A 19197-nucleotide genomic window follows, 5' to 3' on the forward strand; every position below is an offset into this window, starting at 1 on the left:
GAAAAACTCTTAAAACTACATTTCATGATACAGAAACAGTAGTATTATATGTCAACTGTATTAAAAAATGGCGCTTCTTATGTTGTCATTCTCCGTGGCGCTGACTTGTCAGCTGTCAATCAAGCTGTCAATCAAAGTTAACCACGCCCTTATTGTCATACATTTTATATCTAAATACGATCTAAACTAACGAGTTAGAAAAAAATTCACCCCCCTCACAGTTGTCAGGCACTCGGAAGCTATCGAAAAATACAATAAAAGTCCATGGGACCAACCTGTAAAAACATGAATTTATGCTGTGAAAACGGACATTTTAACATGGGGGCTATGGACATTTGTTCCCTTTTGGGACCTTCCCCTAGCGGATTTTCGATGTATTGCAGTTTTTCGCACTTCCGGGTAGGCTTCATTTTTCAGATCAGAATGTTGCCGCTTGGTCCCAAGTCTCCAACGCTGATACAAATGATTTTGTGGTGAAGTAAATACTAGAGAAAAAAACAATTTAATTTACTTGAAAAAGTAATTTATTCCTGTGATCAAAGCTGAATTTTCAGCATCATTACTCCAGTCTTCAGTGTCACATGATCCTTCAGAAATCAGTATAATATGATGATTTGATGATCAAGAAACAACATTTATCAATTTTGAAAACATTTGAAAAAACTTTGAAAGTTGAAAAGTAGCCTACTGCATTTTTCTGAAACTGAAAGCTTTTGTAACGTTATACACTACCGTTAAAAATTTGGGGTCAGTAAGAATTGTTTATTTATTTATTTATTTGAAAGAAATTAATACGTTTATTCAGCAATGATGCATTAAAGTGACAGTGAAGACAAAAGCTTGCATTTCAGATAAATGCTGTTCTTTTGAACTTTACATTCATCAAAGAATCCTGAAAAAATTGTACACAACTGTTGATAATAATCATAAATGTTTCTTGAGCATCAAATCCTCATATTATACTGATTTCTGAAGGATCATGTGACACTGAAGACTGGAGTAATGATGCTGAACATTCAGCTTTGATCACAGGAATAAATTACACTTTACTATATATTCACATAGAAAACAGCTGATTTAAACCACAATAATATTTCATTGTTTTAATTGTATTTTTGATCAAATAAATGCAGCTTTGGTGCGCAGAAGAAACTTCTTTCAAAAACAAAAAAAAACCGTTCAGATCTCAAACGTTTAAACGCTAGTGCACATAAACATTGACAAACAGGTTATAATATTCACAGCATATGTAGTATATACCATAATGTATGAAACGCCATTTAATTTACATGTCTTTAACTTTCATTTTACGGACCATGGCGGAAGAACACTTCATTTCCCAGAATGCTCTGATTTGCTAGCGTAACGTAATATGTAAGCGGTCGTGTCGCTGCTATCTTTACAGCATTCAAGACTCCAGACTCCTGCTGTAGTAGACACAACTACTGTGTGTGTCCCAAGTCTCCTTATACTATGACCTAAAGTACTGTGTGTGTCCCAAGTCTCTTACACTGATAAAAATGATTTTGTGGTGAAGTAAATAATAGAGAAAAAAACCAATGGAATTTACATTAAAAAGTTACTTTAGGCTAAAATAAAGTAAATTCTATATTGGTACTCAATTCATGCATGTAGAAAGTAAATATCAACCTAATAAAATTAAGTAAAATTACTCAACTTTTCTGATACTGGTGTTCCCATCATGCACTGGGCCTTGAATAATTAACGAGGTTGATTTTTCACTGTTTTCCAGCTGTATTTGCACAGTTTTATCATTGCTTTTGTTGTCAGGATTAGTAACTTGCCATTTTGTGACATTTGTAGTTCATTTTCTACTCAAAATGACATTCAAACACAAAAACGATCCATCAAATGTTACAGTCATTCTGTATTGTCTACCCAGTATTGAGGTCTCTGCGTTCACATGATGTGTGACTCCTTATATGTAGAATATCTATTGTATATTAACGACTTCGATGTTTCTAAGTAAAGCATATACTTTAAAAGTGTGGTTTAAATCAATGTTTTATTGTTCGAGTTAAATGCATTGCAAAGGAAACTTCAACTAAATAGATATTACTCAACCTTTTACTCGCCAAGTTAAAATGACTTAGTTTCTTTGTTACTTTCACTTAAAGGAACACTCCACCGTTTTTTTAAATAGGGCTTATTCACTGTCTTTCCTACATTGAGAAAGGTGGGCAAACGCATTTTTGTCTCAGTGCATGCATTGTTTTAGTTTGACAGCGCCGCCGATAGCTTAGCTTAGCATAATGAATGGGATCCTTTGTTGCCAGCTAGCATGTCGTTAGTAAAAGTGATAAAAAAAATAAAAATAATTAACTTCTTGTGGCCTGTGTATTCACAACGAGTACAAATAGCGATGCAGATTAAGACTAGGTGATTTCCTAGGCAGATATTGACTTGGGACTATATTGGGGTGAAGCACAGGCGAAGCACTGCTACTTGGGCGCAGAGATATCACACTCACCACCAGCTCGTGTTGACTCTCATCCTCACGTCCTCAGGCTGTTGAGCGATCGCAACCTCCTCCCCCTGTCGTTCTATTTCCAAAGCACGCAGCTCCTCCTCTCAAACTCTGGTTCATAGAGGTATGGTTCTGGATCTTGACTGTCTGAGAAGTCACCCTCTTCGTCTCTCACAAAATCCGCCATGGTCATCGCCATTCACTATGTCCACTGTAGGAAAAATAGCCGGCTACTATTCACGCCGGTATGTTGACGAAAGTCGTGGGATTTCAGGTGTTGCGTAATATCTCTGCGCCCAAGTAGCAGTGCTTCACCTAAGTAGCAGTGCTTCGCCTGTGCTTCCCCCTAATATAGTCCCATGTCAATATCTGCATAGGAAATCACCTAGTGTTAATCTGCATCGCTATTTGTACTCGTTGTGAAAACGCAGGCCACAAGAAGTTATTATTTTTTTTTTTTTATCACTTTTACTCAGGCCATGCTAGCTGGCAACAAAGGATTCCATTCATTATGCTAAGCTAAGCTATCAGCGGCGCTGCCAAACTAAAACAATGCATGCACTGAGACAAAAATGCGTTTGCCCACCTTTCTAAATGTAGGAAAGACGGTGAATAAGCCCTATTTCAAAAAACGGTGGAGTGTTCCTTTAACTTAGTTAAAAAGAGTTTACTTAATTCCATATGTGAAATTTACTTAAACAATATGCATGCAAAAACTTGTCATAGAAAAATTAGGTCAACTTTACTTATTGTTTTTTTCAGTGTACTTATACTATGACCTAAAGTACTGTTTTTGTGAAGAAAAGTGCATACTTTTGAGTGTCAAGTATATTTGTATAGCGCTTTTCACAATACAGATTGTATCAAAGCAGCTTCACAGTATTAAATTAAAATAATACAACAAGGTTTGTTTCTAGTGGAATTTATTGATTGATAAAATTTAATTCAATATCCCCAAAATATCCCCAACTGAGTAAGCCAAAGGCAACAGTGGCAAGGAACCGAAAAACTCCATCAAGTGACCTAATGGTGTCCTAAAACTCCATCAGGTGACCTAATGGTGTCCTAAAACTCCATCAGGTGACCTAATGGTGTCCTAAAACTCCATCAGGTGACCTAATGGTGTCCTAAAACTCCATCAGGTGACCTAATGGAGAAAAAAAAACCTTGGGAGAACCCAGGAGTGTGTAGCAGAAGAGTAGACAAGCTTTGGGATAAACTACTTAAATGCCGCTTAGTTAAATGGATCCTGTCACTGTTTAAACTGCTAATCTCAGTCTTAATTGTCTCAGTTAAATTTCCTCATTTAATTTATTTTCAATTTTGTCTTCTGTCAATCATCTAGTAGTCTCAGTTAAATTCCCTCATTTAATGTAATTTAATTAAATGAGGGAATTTAATTTCAATTTTGTCTTTATAGCTGAATCGAATTAATTTCCAACCTAATGAACTTTCCAACATCATCTCAGTTATTGAACTGAATCAGCACTGAAATTATTTGAGCTGAATGATGTCTTGTCTTCTGTAGAGATGCTTAGAGAAATTTTTTCATAATTGATTAATTTTGCCTGAAAAAAAAAAATTGGTCACGATTTGAGAGATTAGAAACAAAATTGACGAGGCAGTTGTCATATTTCATTCATTGGTGATTTCAAATGTGAAAGTGATCTTGTCTCTTCAGAAGACTTGGATTAAACAGCTCGATTCATATGGATTACTGTGTGTTACTTTTTATAGCTTAAATATATTGATTACACTTTCAATGGATGGGCAGAAAGTTATGAGATAATATAAAAAATATCTATTTGGCAGTTTTTCCACATGGTGTCAAAAATGGTATATAGAATATCTATATTCTTCTAGGTATCGTATCAAAAATGAGAAATTCCCAGTATCATGACAACAATAATTTCTTTCTGTAGATTCAAGGCCTGGAAAACAGCCAGTTTTCATTGATTATAGTCGTTAAATCTTATGAAACCTGTCAAAATCATGTCTAGTCATATTTCACCCCAAAACCAGAATAAATAAATAAAATTCCTCTTGAAATTGAAATGAAATGAATCCTATTTTTTAAATAAATTATTCTCGTGACAATTAAGTACATGTTCCCACAAATTCTTATGCCCTTAAAACAAAAATATACTGGAAACCCTTTACAATAAGGTTCATTAGTTAACATTAGTTAATGTAGTAGCAAACATGAGCTAACCATGAGCAATACATTTGTTGCTGTATTTGTTAATGTTAGTTAATAAAAATCCAGCTGTTCATTGTTTGTTCATGTTAAGCTTACAGTGCATTAACTCATGTTAACAATATTTTAATAAAGTATTAGTAAATGTTGAAATTAACATTAGCAAAGATTAGTTAATGCTGTATAAGTGCAGTTCATTGTTAGACTAGTTCATGCTAGCTAATCTTGTAAATGCCAAGTGTGAACGCAGCCTTAATGTGTGTGATTGTGACTGTTCTCCTGACACAGGCTAGAGTTGAGCAGATCCCACAGCAGAAGCTCTAAAGTGAAGCGAATCCCACACAGACCCAGCCATGCTGGAGGAGGACATGGAAGTGGCCATCAAGGTGGTGGTGGTGGGCAACGGAGCGGTCGGCAAGTCCAGCATGATTCAGCGATACTGCAAGGGCATCTTCACCAAGGACTACAAGAAGACCATCGGGGTCGACTTTCTGGAGAGACAGATAATGTAAGCGTGCTTTAGTTTTACGCTTCAGTCGGGTTGCTGGCAAAAACATCATGGTCAATTTTGAGATTTTTGGATATTTGTCTTCAATAGCATGTCTTCTTTCAGACTTGTGGTGAAAAAAAGTCAGAAATACACATTTAGGTCTTTATTTTACGACACTTTGTCTGTTTGCGTCTGTAGATTTCTCATAAATTCAACAAAAGTTGGCGTTCTTAATCCTCCCGCTGCTCCGCGATCTCTGTCTGCTCCCTGTCATCACACACACCGTTAGAAAGCTCTCTCTCTCCTACACAATGCTGTCGGATCCAAATATGGTCATTTCCTTTTTAGCAGCAACCAATCGTGAAAGTAAAAGGGCTGAATGCACAATCTCATTGGCTGATGATAAATCTTTAAAGCCTGTTTTCTCAAAATGACTTTTCTCTCATTCTCCAAGTCCGAAATCTCCACTTCAGTAGCACCGATATACACCAAACCTTCCAGTCTTGTACCTAGTTATATTATGAAGACATTTACAGAGGGATTTGTAAATATATCATTCCTAGCCTGATTTATATAACATTTGATTCCAAAAAACATTTGCTATTGACAGTATATTCTGATTTACAGGATAACAAAAGTAGAAATCCATAAATCCCTCTGTAATTGTAATTTGTGAACACATTGAAAAAATTATTTTTAACCTGGCTTTATCCAATACTCAGATTTCGTTTTTTTAAAGGGACTATGTGTAGCTTTTTAGGTATTTTATTATCTAAAATCAGTATTTTTATTCATAAATATGCCCTCAATGTTGTACAAATACCTATGCCAATGATCAGACTAATCCTCGTAAACGAAGAATTTATTATCTTTATATACATGGGACGGGTAAGTCCACGGAGGCTTCCATGTAGTTCCGCCATCTTGAAAAACTATAATAGCAGAGAGGGACAAAAAGTACTAGGCCAAGGCGTTTCCACAACGCATTTCGTTCAGAGCCAGCGTCACGTGACTGAAGCCAGCAGAAGCGGAGGCGCAGAGCAGTGAGAGGCGCTTGTCACTGCACCAGCAAGTTTAAAAGGCTGCACTGCACGGTTATTTATACACCGTTCATTCATACATATGCTGAGTCACAGGATAAGGAGTCCTCGTCGTCGAAAAAGTTCAAAATAGACCGTAAAAGGAAACGTGACCGGAGATTACAAAAACAAGGGTTAATGTCGGGATAGCTAATGCAGGAGAAAGCTTTCAAAAGAGACGCTGAAGTTTCCTGCTTTCTTCTCGACAGGTAAGTCAATGTTACGGCCTTAATTACAAGCTTTTTTTTCATTGCTTGGTTGTGTACTTTATCGCGAAGCAAAGAGGACATGGAGACTGACAGAATAGACAGAGCAGGTTACTTATGATATAAACAAATCTCAGCTCTCAGATTCTGTCCCTTTTATTACGAAATTCAAACAATATATACTGTTTTTGGCGCTTGTAAATGTGACGCGAGTCACGACGGATCCCTAGCGGCACGTGAACCGATCATCTCTAGCTAGTAAATAAACACAAATGAACAATGTTGAAAGATACAGTACAACTTACCGAAATGTATATTCCTCATACATTATATCGACCAATCAATCAAACAAATGGTAAACAGCTGGAGAACAATTATGTATGTCACAACATTTACCTCAGGAAAGCCATTTAATGAGCATAATAAAGGCTAGCAGTTAGTTGGCTAGAAAAAAAGAGCTATAAAGAGTATTTTGCTAAATATGTGTACTATATTACATATTTATTATATTTGTATTTATATCCTTAAATAAAGTTATTATAATAAAAAAAAAACGCATTATGTATCTTTCTGTATGTTTACAGCATTAGGTGAGTTGTTTTTTTCTTGAGAAAAATGAATGCCTATCTTGTGTAGATATCCCCCCCACCCCCCGCTCCTCCATAAATCTCACTCCAAGCAAAACTCAAAAGTTGGCAGCTATGTTATATAGACAGTAGAACATTTATAGTTAAAAGTTAAACAGACTCTTTGATGAATAGCAGCTATTGAGTAAAGTAACGTTAGAGAAGGCTCTGATGATGATGATATCTAACAATGCACGTACTTCAAAAAATATAACGAGTAAAGAAGGCATTACTACTAATTACCATAGTTAATGTTTTTCACAGTCAGTAATTGATAACTAACAATCTTTTTTTCGTTGTTTCAAGTTTCAGTTTCACCAAGAAAAACTCGAAGTGCTATTATAAGACATCCTGTCATAGCTTTTTGGTACATAACGGCTACCGTAGATGCAACGCGCATTTGAAAAAGTGAGGCGCTGGAGAGCATTATTCATTTGAATGCAAAATACTAGATGGGAGAAATTCCTACACAGTGTCCCTTTAAATATATGCAAATTAGTGCATATTTAATTAGATATGGCCTAATTTGCATATTTAAACATTAAATTACAGAAAACTTGTGATACATTTTTTTTTCTCATCTTAATGTAGGTAATCAACTGAGGAAAGTTTCATGGTGATATCTGCTAGTTAACATTTTTACCCTATTCACCTGTAGTGTCTCGCCTTAAGACTGTAAGGGAAGCTCGGCTTCCCCTATAATGTCAAAAAATGTGCATTTCCTTATTGAAGCCCAGCATCAGTGACTTCAGTGAAGCTGCTCTGAACAGTTTTCAGTGCTTCGAAACTAGACGGTCACTGGATAAATGCTGCGATTATGTCCCGCCCGCGGACGCTCAGCGTCTCTGGGGTGAATGAGGAGTGGGCTGGCCTGGACTCGGGGCTTCTGCGTGATGATTGGAGGGTCTGTCGAAAGGCTGCATCTCCTTTTGATTGACAGCGATTTCATACAATAAAAGTCTCTGCCGCTGAAGCTGTTCGAGCTCAGTCCCATCGCGGACTTCTCAAGTGTAGTCGAAAGACAAACTGCTGCAACATATTTCTTGGTATTTGCTTGTCGAAATTGCTAGCCAATTTTTATAATACATTTCACACAATTATACATTTATACCTTTATTATATTATTACTTATATTATTATTAGCAATAATTAAAAAAATAATTATTAAAAAAAAAAATATATATATTAGTAGTAGTTGTATTATTATACTTTATTATATTATTATTATTTATACCTTTATTATATTATTACATTTATACAATTATACCTAGCTCTGCTGGCCATTGAGAGGACACTGGTCAAGTCACTGGAAAAGACGGCTAGTTGGTACGACAGGGTCACAGAGCATTTTCTTGAAAAGGAACGTAGAATTTACGTATAAATAAATGGACAATTTTTATGATGTAAGCCGAAAATGAGCTTCCCCTCTTTGAAAGACCAGCAGCCGCCACTGATATACAGTGAGGGAGGCAGTCGTGTGCATATCATCCGCTGGAATTTAAAAACTCAGCGAGTGAAGGTGAGGAGAAACCTGTAAGTGTCAGGCGAAGCACAGTGCCAGGCGGTGTTATATGGCTCGGCTGCTGTTATTGTGACATTTTGAGTTTTGTTTTTAACCCCATACTCACACACTATGAAGCTGATTTTGCACTGATGTAAGACTCATCATTCCTTTGTTATGAATAATCTGATAATTTCCTTTGCAGCCATCACATTCTGAATAAGTATTTTTTCATTGTTTCTAATTTCCCAGATTATCCATTAATAGGCATGTTATATAAATCAGTTTGAGTTAATCCATCTCAAGTGGACCATTGTAGTTTAAGCACATAATAAAATAGGCTTTTCCCCTGAATTCTTCTAGCCGTAGCTCTGCAACCAGTGCAATCTGAAAACCAGTTTACAGCACATTGTAAAACTGCACTTTTTTTCACACTTTCTCGCTTAAAGGTCCCATGACATGAAAATGTGACTTTATGAGGTTTTTTAACCTTAATATGAGTTCCCCTTAGCCTGCCGATGGTCCCCCAGTGGCTAGACATTTTGATAGGTGTAAACCAAGCCCTGGGTATTTTTGAGAAAATGAAATCTAGAATCTTCCCTTTATGTCATCATAAGGGGAAAGGTAACCTCCCCTTTCTCTTCTTTGGCCGCCCATGAGAAAATGAGCTGCGCGAGCGAGCGCGATATTGGTGTTTCCTCGAGAGACATCATGGCTTGCAAACGAGCGAAGCATTGCAGTTGCTCAGTGTTTGGATGTACAAATGAACACAAAAGTATTTTTTTAGTTCCTTCATCCGAGCCTCTGAAGAACCAGTGGGTTATGTGAATTTCTGATGTGTAATTGTTCAAGTTCAGACAGATAATCTTTCTCTCAAAGTCGTTCAATACTGTTTATGCATCAGTAAATCAAGCCAGTGACTAAACGATCAACTTCACATCGTTTCTCTTGGTAGGATGAAAATAATCTTACTTAAACTGTGATTAAAATACAGAAAGCGATCAAAGAACAATCCCTATCCAATCGCCCAAGCTGTCAATCACACAGCGCGAGTTTATCTGGACACTTGCCAAAACTCGTTATGAAATCAATGCCGCTGTTACGCTGCACAACAAAGCTCATGTTTGCATTGGTGAAAGCATTAGTAAGAGTGCAGAAACTGCATTGAGGCTAAAATCAGGATAGGAAAAATGCCTTTATTTCTAAATTATAAAAAAATTTGATTTTTAAAACATACTAATGGTGCTTTTCCACTACACAGTACCAGCTCGCCTCGACTCGACTCGACTCGGCTCTGTTTGGTTTTCCACGGTGTAAAAGTTGTACCTGTACCCGCTTCCAGGTACTTTTTTTCGTACCACCTCCGGCGAGGTTCTGAGCGAGCTGAGGCGATACTAAAATGTGACGTGAAAACAAGGCAGACTGCTGATTGGTCAGAGAGAATCGTCACTATTCACTGCGTCATCATTGCACGCGCCAGACGGAGTATCCTGAATAAAAAACAGCAAAAACAAAAACATCCAAAAACAGCATACACTCGATTTCCTTCATTGTCCTGTGTGTGTGGGTAGCGGGTGTGTCTCGCGTAAAAGATTAAGTCACGGCAGTTTCCTGCGGCGTTGCTATGACAACCAGGTACTATTGTGGAGGTACTATCTGCAATGGAAAACAGAGCGAAATGCGAGCCGAGCTGGTACTGGCAATGGAAAAGCGCCATAACATTATAAGGGCACCCCAGGAAACATTATAAAATAATAAAATAATCCATGTCATGGGACCTTTAAAGCCAGGGCAGAGTAGCAAAAATCATTTTATAAACACTTTTTGTTATAATGGTTGAAACTCTCCTGTGGTCTAAATATTGAAAAATGTTCAAAATATCTTCTGTGAAGTCAGGATAGGGCTGCACGAGGATGGTAAAAACTGACATTGCGATATTTAGTTTTTCTGCAATCTTTATTGCGACATGAAAAAAAAAAACCCCACCAGATTACTTGAAAAGCTCGATTTGGAAAGAATGAATCATTCAGTGATTGGGGGGATTTTTTAGGGGAGAGAATCTGCGTAGAAAATAATAAACAAAACAAATTACAAGCATAGGTAAATACAATAGAACAAAGATGCAAATTAAATAAACTGTATTCGGGTACATAAATTGAGTAATTAACTGTAAAATAACTGCATAGTCTTCACTGTATAATTTAAATATAATGAATCTTTGTTACAGCTACAAAAGTGAGTTACTCTTTGTATTTTGTTGTTTGATTAACATTAATGACAGGAATATTAGGCTGCTGTCACTTTAAGAGCGAATGCACTGATCCAATATAATGATACGCATCCATTTTCTTTCTCTATTGTTTGTTGAGGATGCTCCCCATTTTAGAATAATTTTGCATCATATATTTGTCCGTTCAAGCACAAGTACGCGTGAAGGAGAACTGAATACGGTGTGCGACTCTATACGATACATCATGCAGCCCATGTTTCAGGACCAAAAATTGTTCGTCCAATATTTATGTTCAGTCCGGTAATTTTACGCAAACTCTCCTCTGGCTGTGAGCGTTCATGCAGTTCTGACTTGTTTCTCACAGACTTTGGTAACACTTTAGTTTAGGGTCCAATTCTCACTATTAACTAGTTGTTTATTAGCTTGCATATTACTAGGATATTGGCTGTTTATTAGTACTCATAAAGCACATACAGTATTAATGCCTTATTCTGCATGATCATATTCTACATCCCTTAATCCACCCAATACATAAACGTAACAACTACCTTATTCACTATTAATAAGCAGTCATTATGAGTTTACTGAGGCAAAAGTCATTGTTAATAGTGAGAATTGGACACTAATCTAATCTAAAGTGTGACTGAGTTTATATCTCGCAATTCTGACTTTTTGCAGAATTATATTTCGTATACATATTTAATATATGTATTAAATACACATATGAAATATTTAGAAAATGATAAAAACCTGAATCATGGCAATTCCAACCTTTTGTAGGCGGATTCCCCCTGGAATTTCCCCGGGATTCCCCTGCCTGAGTCCGGCGGGCTTCGCACCGATTGGTTCGCGCAGTTACACCACTCTGCCATTGGTTCGTGCAGTTCCCACTGACCAGCCAATAGCGCGCGAGTAAGCCTCAGCACTGTATGGCTGTGCAGTAGCACTGTGTTATTTTATAAAGGCTTCAGTATTTCAGATTTAAAGCGGTTTACCGCTCTACCGCAGGAATTTCTTGCTTTTCAACCACAGTAAGAAGAAATCCATACCGTCCTAGCCCTACCGTTGAGTTATATCTCGCAATTCTGACTTTTTTTCTTGCAGTTCTGATTTTATAGCCTAGAAATCTAGACGCACGCTAGCGGCAGCAACATTTATTTTGCAGCCCCTGTAGTCTAGCAACTCTCCGTTGACTTTCGACCTGGAAAAACCAAACTCAGGTCAGGCCAATCACATCGTGTATAGAGTAGGCGGGGCGGGCTTAATATAATGACGACAGAGTTGCGACGGTTCCCTGCTGCTGGCGAACAGCGGTCTTTTGAATCGGCTTTGGCCGCAACTCTGGAGGACTTGGAGTTAAGCTTTTCTTTGAGAAAATAGCAAAGATCGGCACTTAAGTCATTCTTAAAAAAGGAAGATGTGTTGGAGTTTTGTCGACTGGATACGGCAAAAGCAAAAGTTTAATATACCAACTAGCCTTCTTCGTTGCTCTGATTGGTTGTAGCGCTATCCTATTGCGTGCAGAGGGATTTTGAGAGACAGCCGTTTATCCCGCCCCTCGGATTGAGCCGTGCCAATGGTGAGTTGCCAGACCTAACATCTTGATGTAGGCTACTGATTTTAGACTATACCTCGTAATTCTTCAGACTTCATATTTCACAATTGCAAGTTTATGTCTTGTAATTCTGACTTTAAAAAAACACACACAAAAATGTTTTTTCTTTAAATTCCGTGGTGGAAACAAGCGTCCATTATAATCACTCAAAAGAAATGAAGAAAATCAAAAATGGTCAAGCAACCCCATTTGACATACTCTGTTATTGTGATATTGAATTTTCATACTGAGATATATTTTGCCATCTGCCCATCTGTGTTTCATATGCTGCTTTTTGCACTATGTTCAGTATTCCACTCATACGTACTGTAAACAGCTCTCAAACAGCCTAAAGTGGGTCACATAAACAGAAATAACGGCCAGTAAACATGGCTCACGCTTGACCCGAGAGAGAGATGATTTAACACTTCTGAACAAGCACGTTTCCTATTTCCATTTAAATATGGGAAATGACAAATAACACGCGGTGACGCTCAGGCAAACCCTTGGGAAAAGAAGATCCTCTTGCCTTTGTTCGCAGTAGATGACACACACGTGTAGTTCCTGGATCTCAGGCTCTTTCCAGCTATTATAACATGAGATGTGACATCGGCTGGGAACGCCAGAGAAAATCTGTGTGGTTTACTGGCTGTACACGTAAAACGAAACGAGGAACAAATGAGCTGTCAGTGGCTTCATCGGTTTCAAAGCTTAGTCAAACTGAGAGCGAAAGCAGGGACCAGTTGCATAAACATAGCCGCTAATTTAAAAGGGTTATTTCACCCAAAAATTCTGTCAGTAATTACTCTCCCTCATGTTGTTCAACCCCGTAAGACTTTCGATCATCTTCAGAACACAAATGAAGATATTTCTGATTAAATCTGAGAGCTGTCTCACTCCTCCATAGGCTTCTCTGTTATTGAAACTTGCCGGCCCAGAAAGTAGTCTAAACGTAGGCTCACTATTGGCCAGCATCACACACATGACCAGCGTCGGCCAATAGTGAGCCTCCGTTCTGACGTACAACCCAGAAGCGCTGCGCTGTTACACTACGTGAACTCACTCAGAGAAACACAGAAGAAAATGAAGAGTTGAATAAAGTCGTATTTTTGTGTGTTTTTGCGCACTTAAAGTATTCTCATCGCTTGATAAACTTAAGCTTGAGCCACTGTAGACATTTGGACTATTTTAAACATTATCTTTACTAACTTTCTGGGCCGGCAAGTTTCAATAACAGAGAAGCCTATGGAGGAGTGAGACAGCTCTCAGATTTAATCAGAAATATCTTCATTTGTGTTCTGAAGATGAACGGAAGTCTTACGGGGTTGAACAACATGAGGTTGAGAGTAATTACTGACTAGAGTTTTCATTTTTGGGTGAAAATGATCCCATAATTTACTCACCCTTAAGCCATTCTAGCTGTATATGACTTTCTTCTTTTAGCCAAACACAATCGGAGTTATATTAAAAAATATGCTGCCTCATCCAAGTTTTATAATGGGACTGAATGGTACCTTAGAAGCCCCCAAAAAGCGCATCCATCCATCATAAAAGTAATCCATACGACTCCAGGGGTTAATACAAGTTTTTGTAAGAAAATTATAAATTTTTATGCCATTACCCGAAGCCAGTGATTATGGGTTATAAAGTTATAAATATGGATATTCTTCTCACAAAACGCATCGTTTCGCTTCAGAAGTCCTTTTATAATAATAATAATGGATTACTTATTTAATTACTTAATTTATATATGCGCTTTTTGGGCTTCAGAATCTCAGGAACCATTCACTCCCATTATAAAGACAGGATATTTTGTAATATAACTCTGACTGTGTTTGGCTGAAAGAAGAAACTCATATACATCTAGGATGGCTTGAACAAACCCTTTAAGATTAGTCTTAAGAATTAGTCTGACCAACAAAGCAGTTCATTAGGGCTAATCAGTCTCACTTCTTGGATTCAGATTAGACCAATCTATCTTTTTATGTAACTGACTTAAAGTTATGACTAGGCTAAGCAGTTTATGACCCAATTATTTGATGTAACTGTTGCGTTTTAAAGGCTTTTTCAACGGTCTATTGCACTCTTAAAAATAAAGGTTCTTTTATTGACAATGAAGAATCTTTAACATCTATAGAACCTTTCCGTTCCACAAAGGCTCTTAATACTGGAAAAAAAGGTTCTTTATATTTTAGTCCAGTCATTTTAAGCCAAAATGGGGGTCAACCTTGAACAAATTGCAACAGAAGCAAACTCAACTGATTTTGTATCCTCAATATGTCCTGAGTAAGGAAAAAAAAGCCCTGAAGAATCCCATTTGGGGAAAGTTTCGAAAAAGACCCAAATATACCATATTCATATGCCTATTCATACGCCTATTCATTCTTTTTCTTACGTGAATAGGGTACAACTTTTAACCTTTAGATATCACCATGAACATTACTGAGTTGATTACTTGCATCAAGACAAACAAAAAATGTATTCCAAGTTTTTTTTTATTGTTTGTTAACATGGACAAACGGTGCATAATCTAATTACGTATGTGCTAATTTGCATAAATACCACAACAGATCTAAACATTGGGTCTAGCCAGGTGAACATGTCTTGTTGAATCTTGGTGACACATAACAGTAAAATACTTAATGTTAAGGTCTGAATGGAATCCATTACGGCTACCCATGAGCATTAATACATAGAGGCAGGAAGAAGTACTTTAGATACCAGCCTTTATTCATTATTATTGCAGAGATGGGGTTTGGGGCTGGGGCTGTCAGACTGTTTCTGGGGATTCACTTTTTATTTTACCTACCTTTTGTCTTCTTTATTCTCCTTACCATTGTCTCCTGTTCTTCCCTCAGACTCGTCCCACAGAAACAGTCCCACAGACCCAGTCTCTTAAACATTAATAAAGGCTGGTTTAAAGTACTTCTTCCTGCCTCTATGTATTAATGCTCATAGTTGTATCTCGACCAAATATTGTCTATTGCCTATCCTAACAAACCATACATCACTGGAAAGCTTATTTATCCAGTTTTCAGAGGATGTATAAATCTCAATAAAAAAATTTTTTTTAAAGACCCATGTGACTGGTTTTGTGGTCCAGGGTCACATATGATAACAAAAAATGTACTATTGATAAAAATGCTAAATTTGGTATTACATTGTGGGTGTAAATGAATAGGCTTGGACTCAGTGTTGGAAACCCAATGAACAGGACAATAGAGACACCAGAATAAACATATTCATTATTCTGAAGATGAAAACACTGAATTATTGTAGATGAATATGCTTGCACTGTTTCACTGACTAGATATATTTAAAATAATGCATTCCACTTTTTACTGGTAACAAGACATTTGGCATTATCAGGACCCACAAATATTCCCCCATTGCATTATTATACATTATATTCAACATTATATAGTAGTTTAATGTAGTACTGACACTAAAACTCACACCCTACAGTAATTTTTGTTTTGGGTGAATTATACACAATACATATAGTCACTATCCTCGATACATATTATTGATTTTTTGTATTGCGATCTATTGTTACACCTCTATTTATATTAAAACAAAATGGTTGTTTTCTAATAACGGTTCACTGAAAGCTTCTTTTGGGAGTTTTTCTATGGCATCGCTGTGAAAACCCATTTTAAACCCTGTTTTTAAGACTGTAGCTGTTAGACCTGTGCATATATGCATTTTGAGGTTGTTTGCATGTGTTCCAGAGTGAACGACGAGGACGTGAGATTGATGTTGTGGGACACGGCAGGACAAGAGGAGTTTGACGCCATCACCAAGGCCTATTACAGAGGTGTGTGTGTGTGTGTGTGTGTGTGTGTGTGTGTGTGTGTGTGTGTGTGTGTGTGTGTGTGTGTGTGTGTGTGTGTGTGTGTGTGTGTGTGTGTGTGTGTGTGTGTGTGTGTGTGTGTGTGTGTGTGTGTGTGTGTGTGTGTGTGTGTGTGTGTGTGTGTGAGAGACGTGTAGGGCTGCACGATATTGAAGAAGAATGTGATAACTCATTAAATAATGCGATATTCGATATGCGATACGATAATGCTTAAAGTGTGTCAAATAAACTTAAATTATCTTTCAAATATATTTCAAATTAAATGTGTTTCACCTTCTTTTTGTGACTAGAAAACATCCCTACAGCTTCTGAAAGTGAACATCAGTGTTTTACTGTAGTATAAGAAGTGTTATTTTAACATCAGTGTAAACCTCGGGGTTCAGGTTATCCTACATTAGAGTTATTTAACAACAGAAACTGAATAATCAAATGTAGAAATAAAACACTGTTTAGTTTTCACTGTATGATTTAAATATATCCTGATTCTTATTAAAGCTAAAGTTATTCAGCCGAGAGCAGTGAGTGATTTCTTCATGACCACAGTTATTGCAAGCCGTTGCGATATGCATATCACAATATACACATTTGCAATATTCCGATAATTCCGATATATTGTGCAGCCCTAGTGACGTGTGATCGGTCCCGCAGGAGCTCAGGCGTGTGTGCTGGTGTTCTCCACCACTGACAGAGACTCGTTCGAGGCCATCGGCAGCTGGAGGGAGAAGGTGGAGATGGAGGTGGGCGACATTCCCACGGTCCTGGTGCAGAACAAGATCGATCTGCTGGACGACACGGTGATCAAGAAGTAAGAGTCAGTGATGCTCTGGAAAGGTGCACTGTGTCATTTTTAGCGCCATCTAGTGGTATTCATTTCCAATGCGCTCATTTTAGACTGTGAACAATTATACTATTTTTTTCAGGATCATTTAACCTTTTCGAATCATGTCCAGGATATTTTTAGTGTGTTCACACAGCAAGTGCCAAAACCTTTACCAAGTTTCGTACCATTCCGATGAAGAACAATAAAAGAAATAAATCAAATGTTTTGGCCAAAAATTACGAAGAGCACCAGAGGCTTTTTCTAGCTTTCCAGGGATTGATGTGTGTGTGTGTGTGTGTGTGTGTGTGTGTGTGTGTGTGTGTGTGTGTGTGTGTGTGTGTGTGTGTGTGTGTGTGTGTGTGTGTGTGTGTGTGTGTGTGTGTGTGTGTGTGTGTGTGTGTGTGTGTGTGTGTGTGTTGTTGCTTCAGTGAAGAGGCTGAAGGTCTTGCTAAGAGGCTGAAGCTGAGATTCTATCGCACATCAGTGAAGGAAGATCTCAACGTCAATGAAGGTGACGAAGCCTTTCCGCTCACAAAACTGATTATGCTTTATTATTTATTATAAAATAACACAATGTATTTGTTGTAGTTTTTAAGTATCTAGCTGACAAATATCTGCATCGACTCAAGCAACAGTCAGCGGAGGAGAGCGAGGTTGTTCACACATCCAGCAATAAAATAGGTAAGACTGAACTTTTGTGTGACATTACTTTATATACGGTCCTGTTCAAATGTAGCATTCTCAAATTTTTTCTAATTAAAGAAATTAATAATTTGATTAATTTATGAAATGTTTCTTTTTCAAATAAATTTTGTTCTTTTGAACTTTCTATTCATCAAAGAATCCTGAAAACAAAGTATCACGGTTTCCACAGAGATATGAAGCAGCAGCACAACTGTTTTCAACACTGATAATAATCATAAATGTTTCTTGAGCATCAAATCATATATTAGAATAATTTCTGAATAGAAATAGATAGAATAGAATATAGAATATGAATAGAAAGTTCAAAAGAACAGCATTTATTTAAAATATAATATTTTCTAACATTATAAATGTCTTTACTGTAACTTTTGATCAGTTGAACTCATCCTTGATAAATAAAAGTATTGATTTTATTTTATTTATTTCCCCCAAAAATTAAATTAAAATTCTCACTGACCCCAAACTTTTGAACGGTAGTGTTTAATGTTACAAAAGCTTTACATTTCAGATAAATGCTGTTCTTTTGAACTTTCTATTCATCGTAGCATCATGAAATAAAAATGTAAAAAACTGTTTTCAACACAGATAATAATCATAAATGTTTCAAATCAAATCATCATATTAGAATGATTTCTGAAGGATCATGTGACACTGAAGACTGGAGTAATGATGCTGAAAATTCAGCTTTGATCACAGGAATAAATTACATTTCACTATACATTCACATAGAAAACAGCTGTTCTCTTACGAGAGGTCTGTCGTACTGCGTAAGATATCTTACGCTAGGGGGAAAATCCTTTTTCCGCGAGATATTGAAGCCAAATTATTATCGTTGCGGCAGCATGCAGACATAGGCAAGGCAGCTCGCGCGCCTATTGGCTGCTCTGCGGCAACTGCAGCAGCCTATCGAGCGAGGCCTGGCGTGCGTCACGTCCCGCCAAAACGGGCGTGGTCTAGGCCTATAAATACCGCTCGCAGGCAGCTATTATCTGATTTTTCATCCTTCAAGCGAAGCACACGCATCGCTGGAGCTGGAGAAGAAGCCGCGCCGTCTGAGAGAGAGCACCTTCAGCGGGACGAGTCACTGAAGTCGCTGGCCGCGCCGCCTTCCTTGCCTTCCTGCTGCGCTTTCCGGCGCTTATATCCTTTGATTACTCTGTACTCTGTGTGTGTGTGTGTGTGTGTCGCCGCCGCGACACACATTCTAAAAGAGCTAGCGTCTTTTTCAAGATGCCTTCCTGCGGCTCGTGCAGAGCCACACTCAGCGACGGGGACCGCCACGTTGTTTGCGTTCCCTGCCTGGGTGAGGAACATGCAGTTCTCGCGCTCGCTGACGGCGGCTGCCCTCACTGCGAGCTGATGACCATGGCGACTCTGAGGACTCGCCTGGGGACTCGCCCGAGGCCCC

At 37.8% G+C, this 19197-nt stretch overlaps 1 protein-coding gene across 1 annotated transcript in view; it reads left to right on the forward strand.

The window, feature by feature from the left end:
- rab23 (RAB23, member RAS oncogene family) overlaps positions 1 to 19197 on the forward strand; it is a 30107-nt gene that overhangs the window by 3350 nt on the left and 7560 nt on the right. Inside the window, exons 2-6 of the mRNA XM_082153911.1 lie at positions 4974 to 5193; positions 16143 to 16228; positions 16913 to 17069; positions 17513 to 17595; positions 17673 to 17765. Of these exons, the coding sequence (XP_082010037.1) occupies positions 5039 to 5193; positions 16143 to 16228; positions 16913 to 17069; positions 17513 to 17595; positions 17673 to 17765 (574 nt within the window). The 5' untranslated portion in view covers positions 4974 to 5038. The remainder of the gene's footprint in view (positions 1 to 4973; positions 5194 to 16142; positions 16229 to 16912; positions 17070 to 17512; positions 17596 to 17672; positions 17766 to 19197) is intronic.

The sequence above is a fragment of the Leuciscus leuciscus genome, assembly GCF_965113295.1.
Source record: "Leuciscus leuciscus genome assembly, chromosome: 22".
NCBI classification, from domain to species: domain Eukaryota; kingdom Metazoa; phylum Chordata; class Actinopteri; order Cypriniformes; family Leuciscidae; genus Leuciscus; species Leuciscus leuciscus.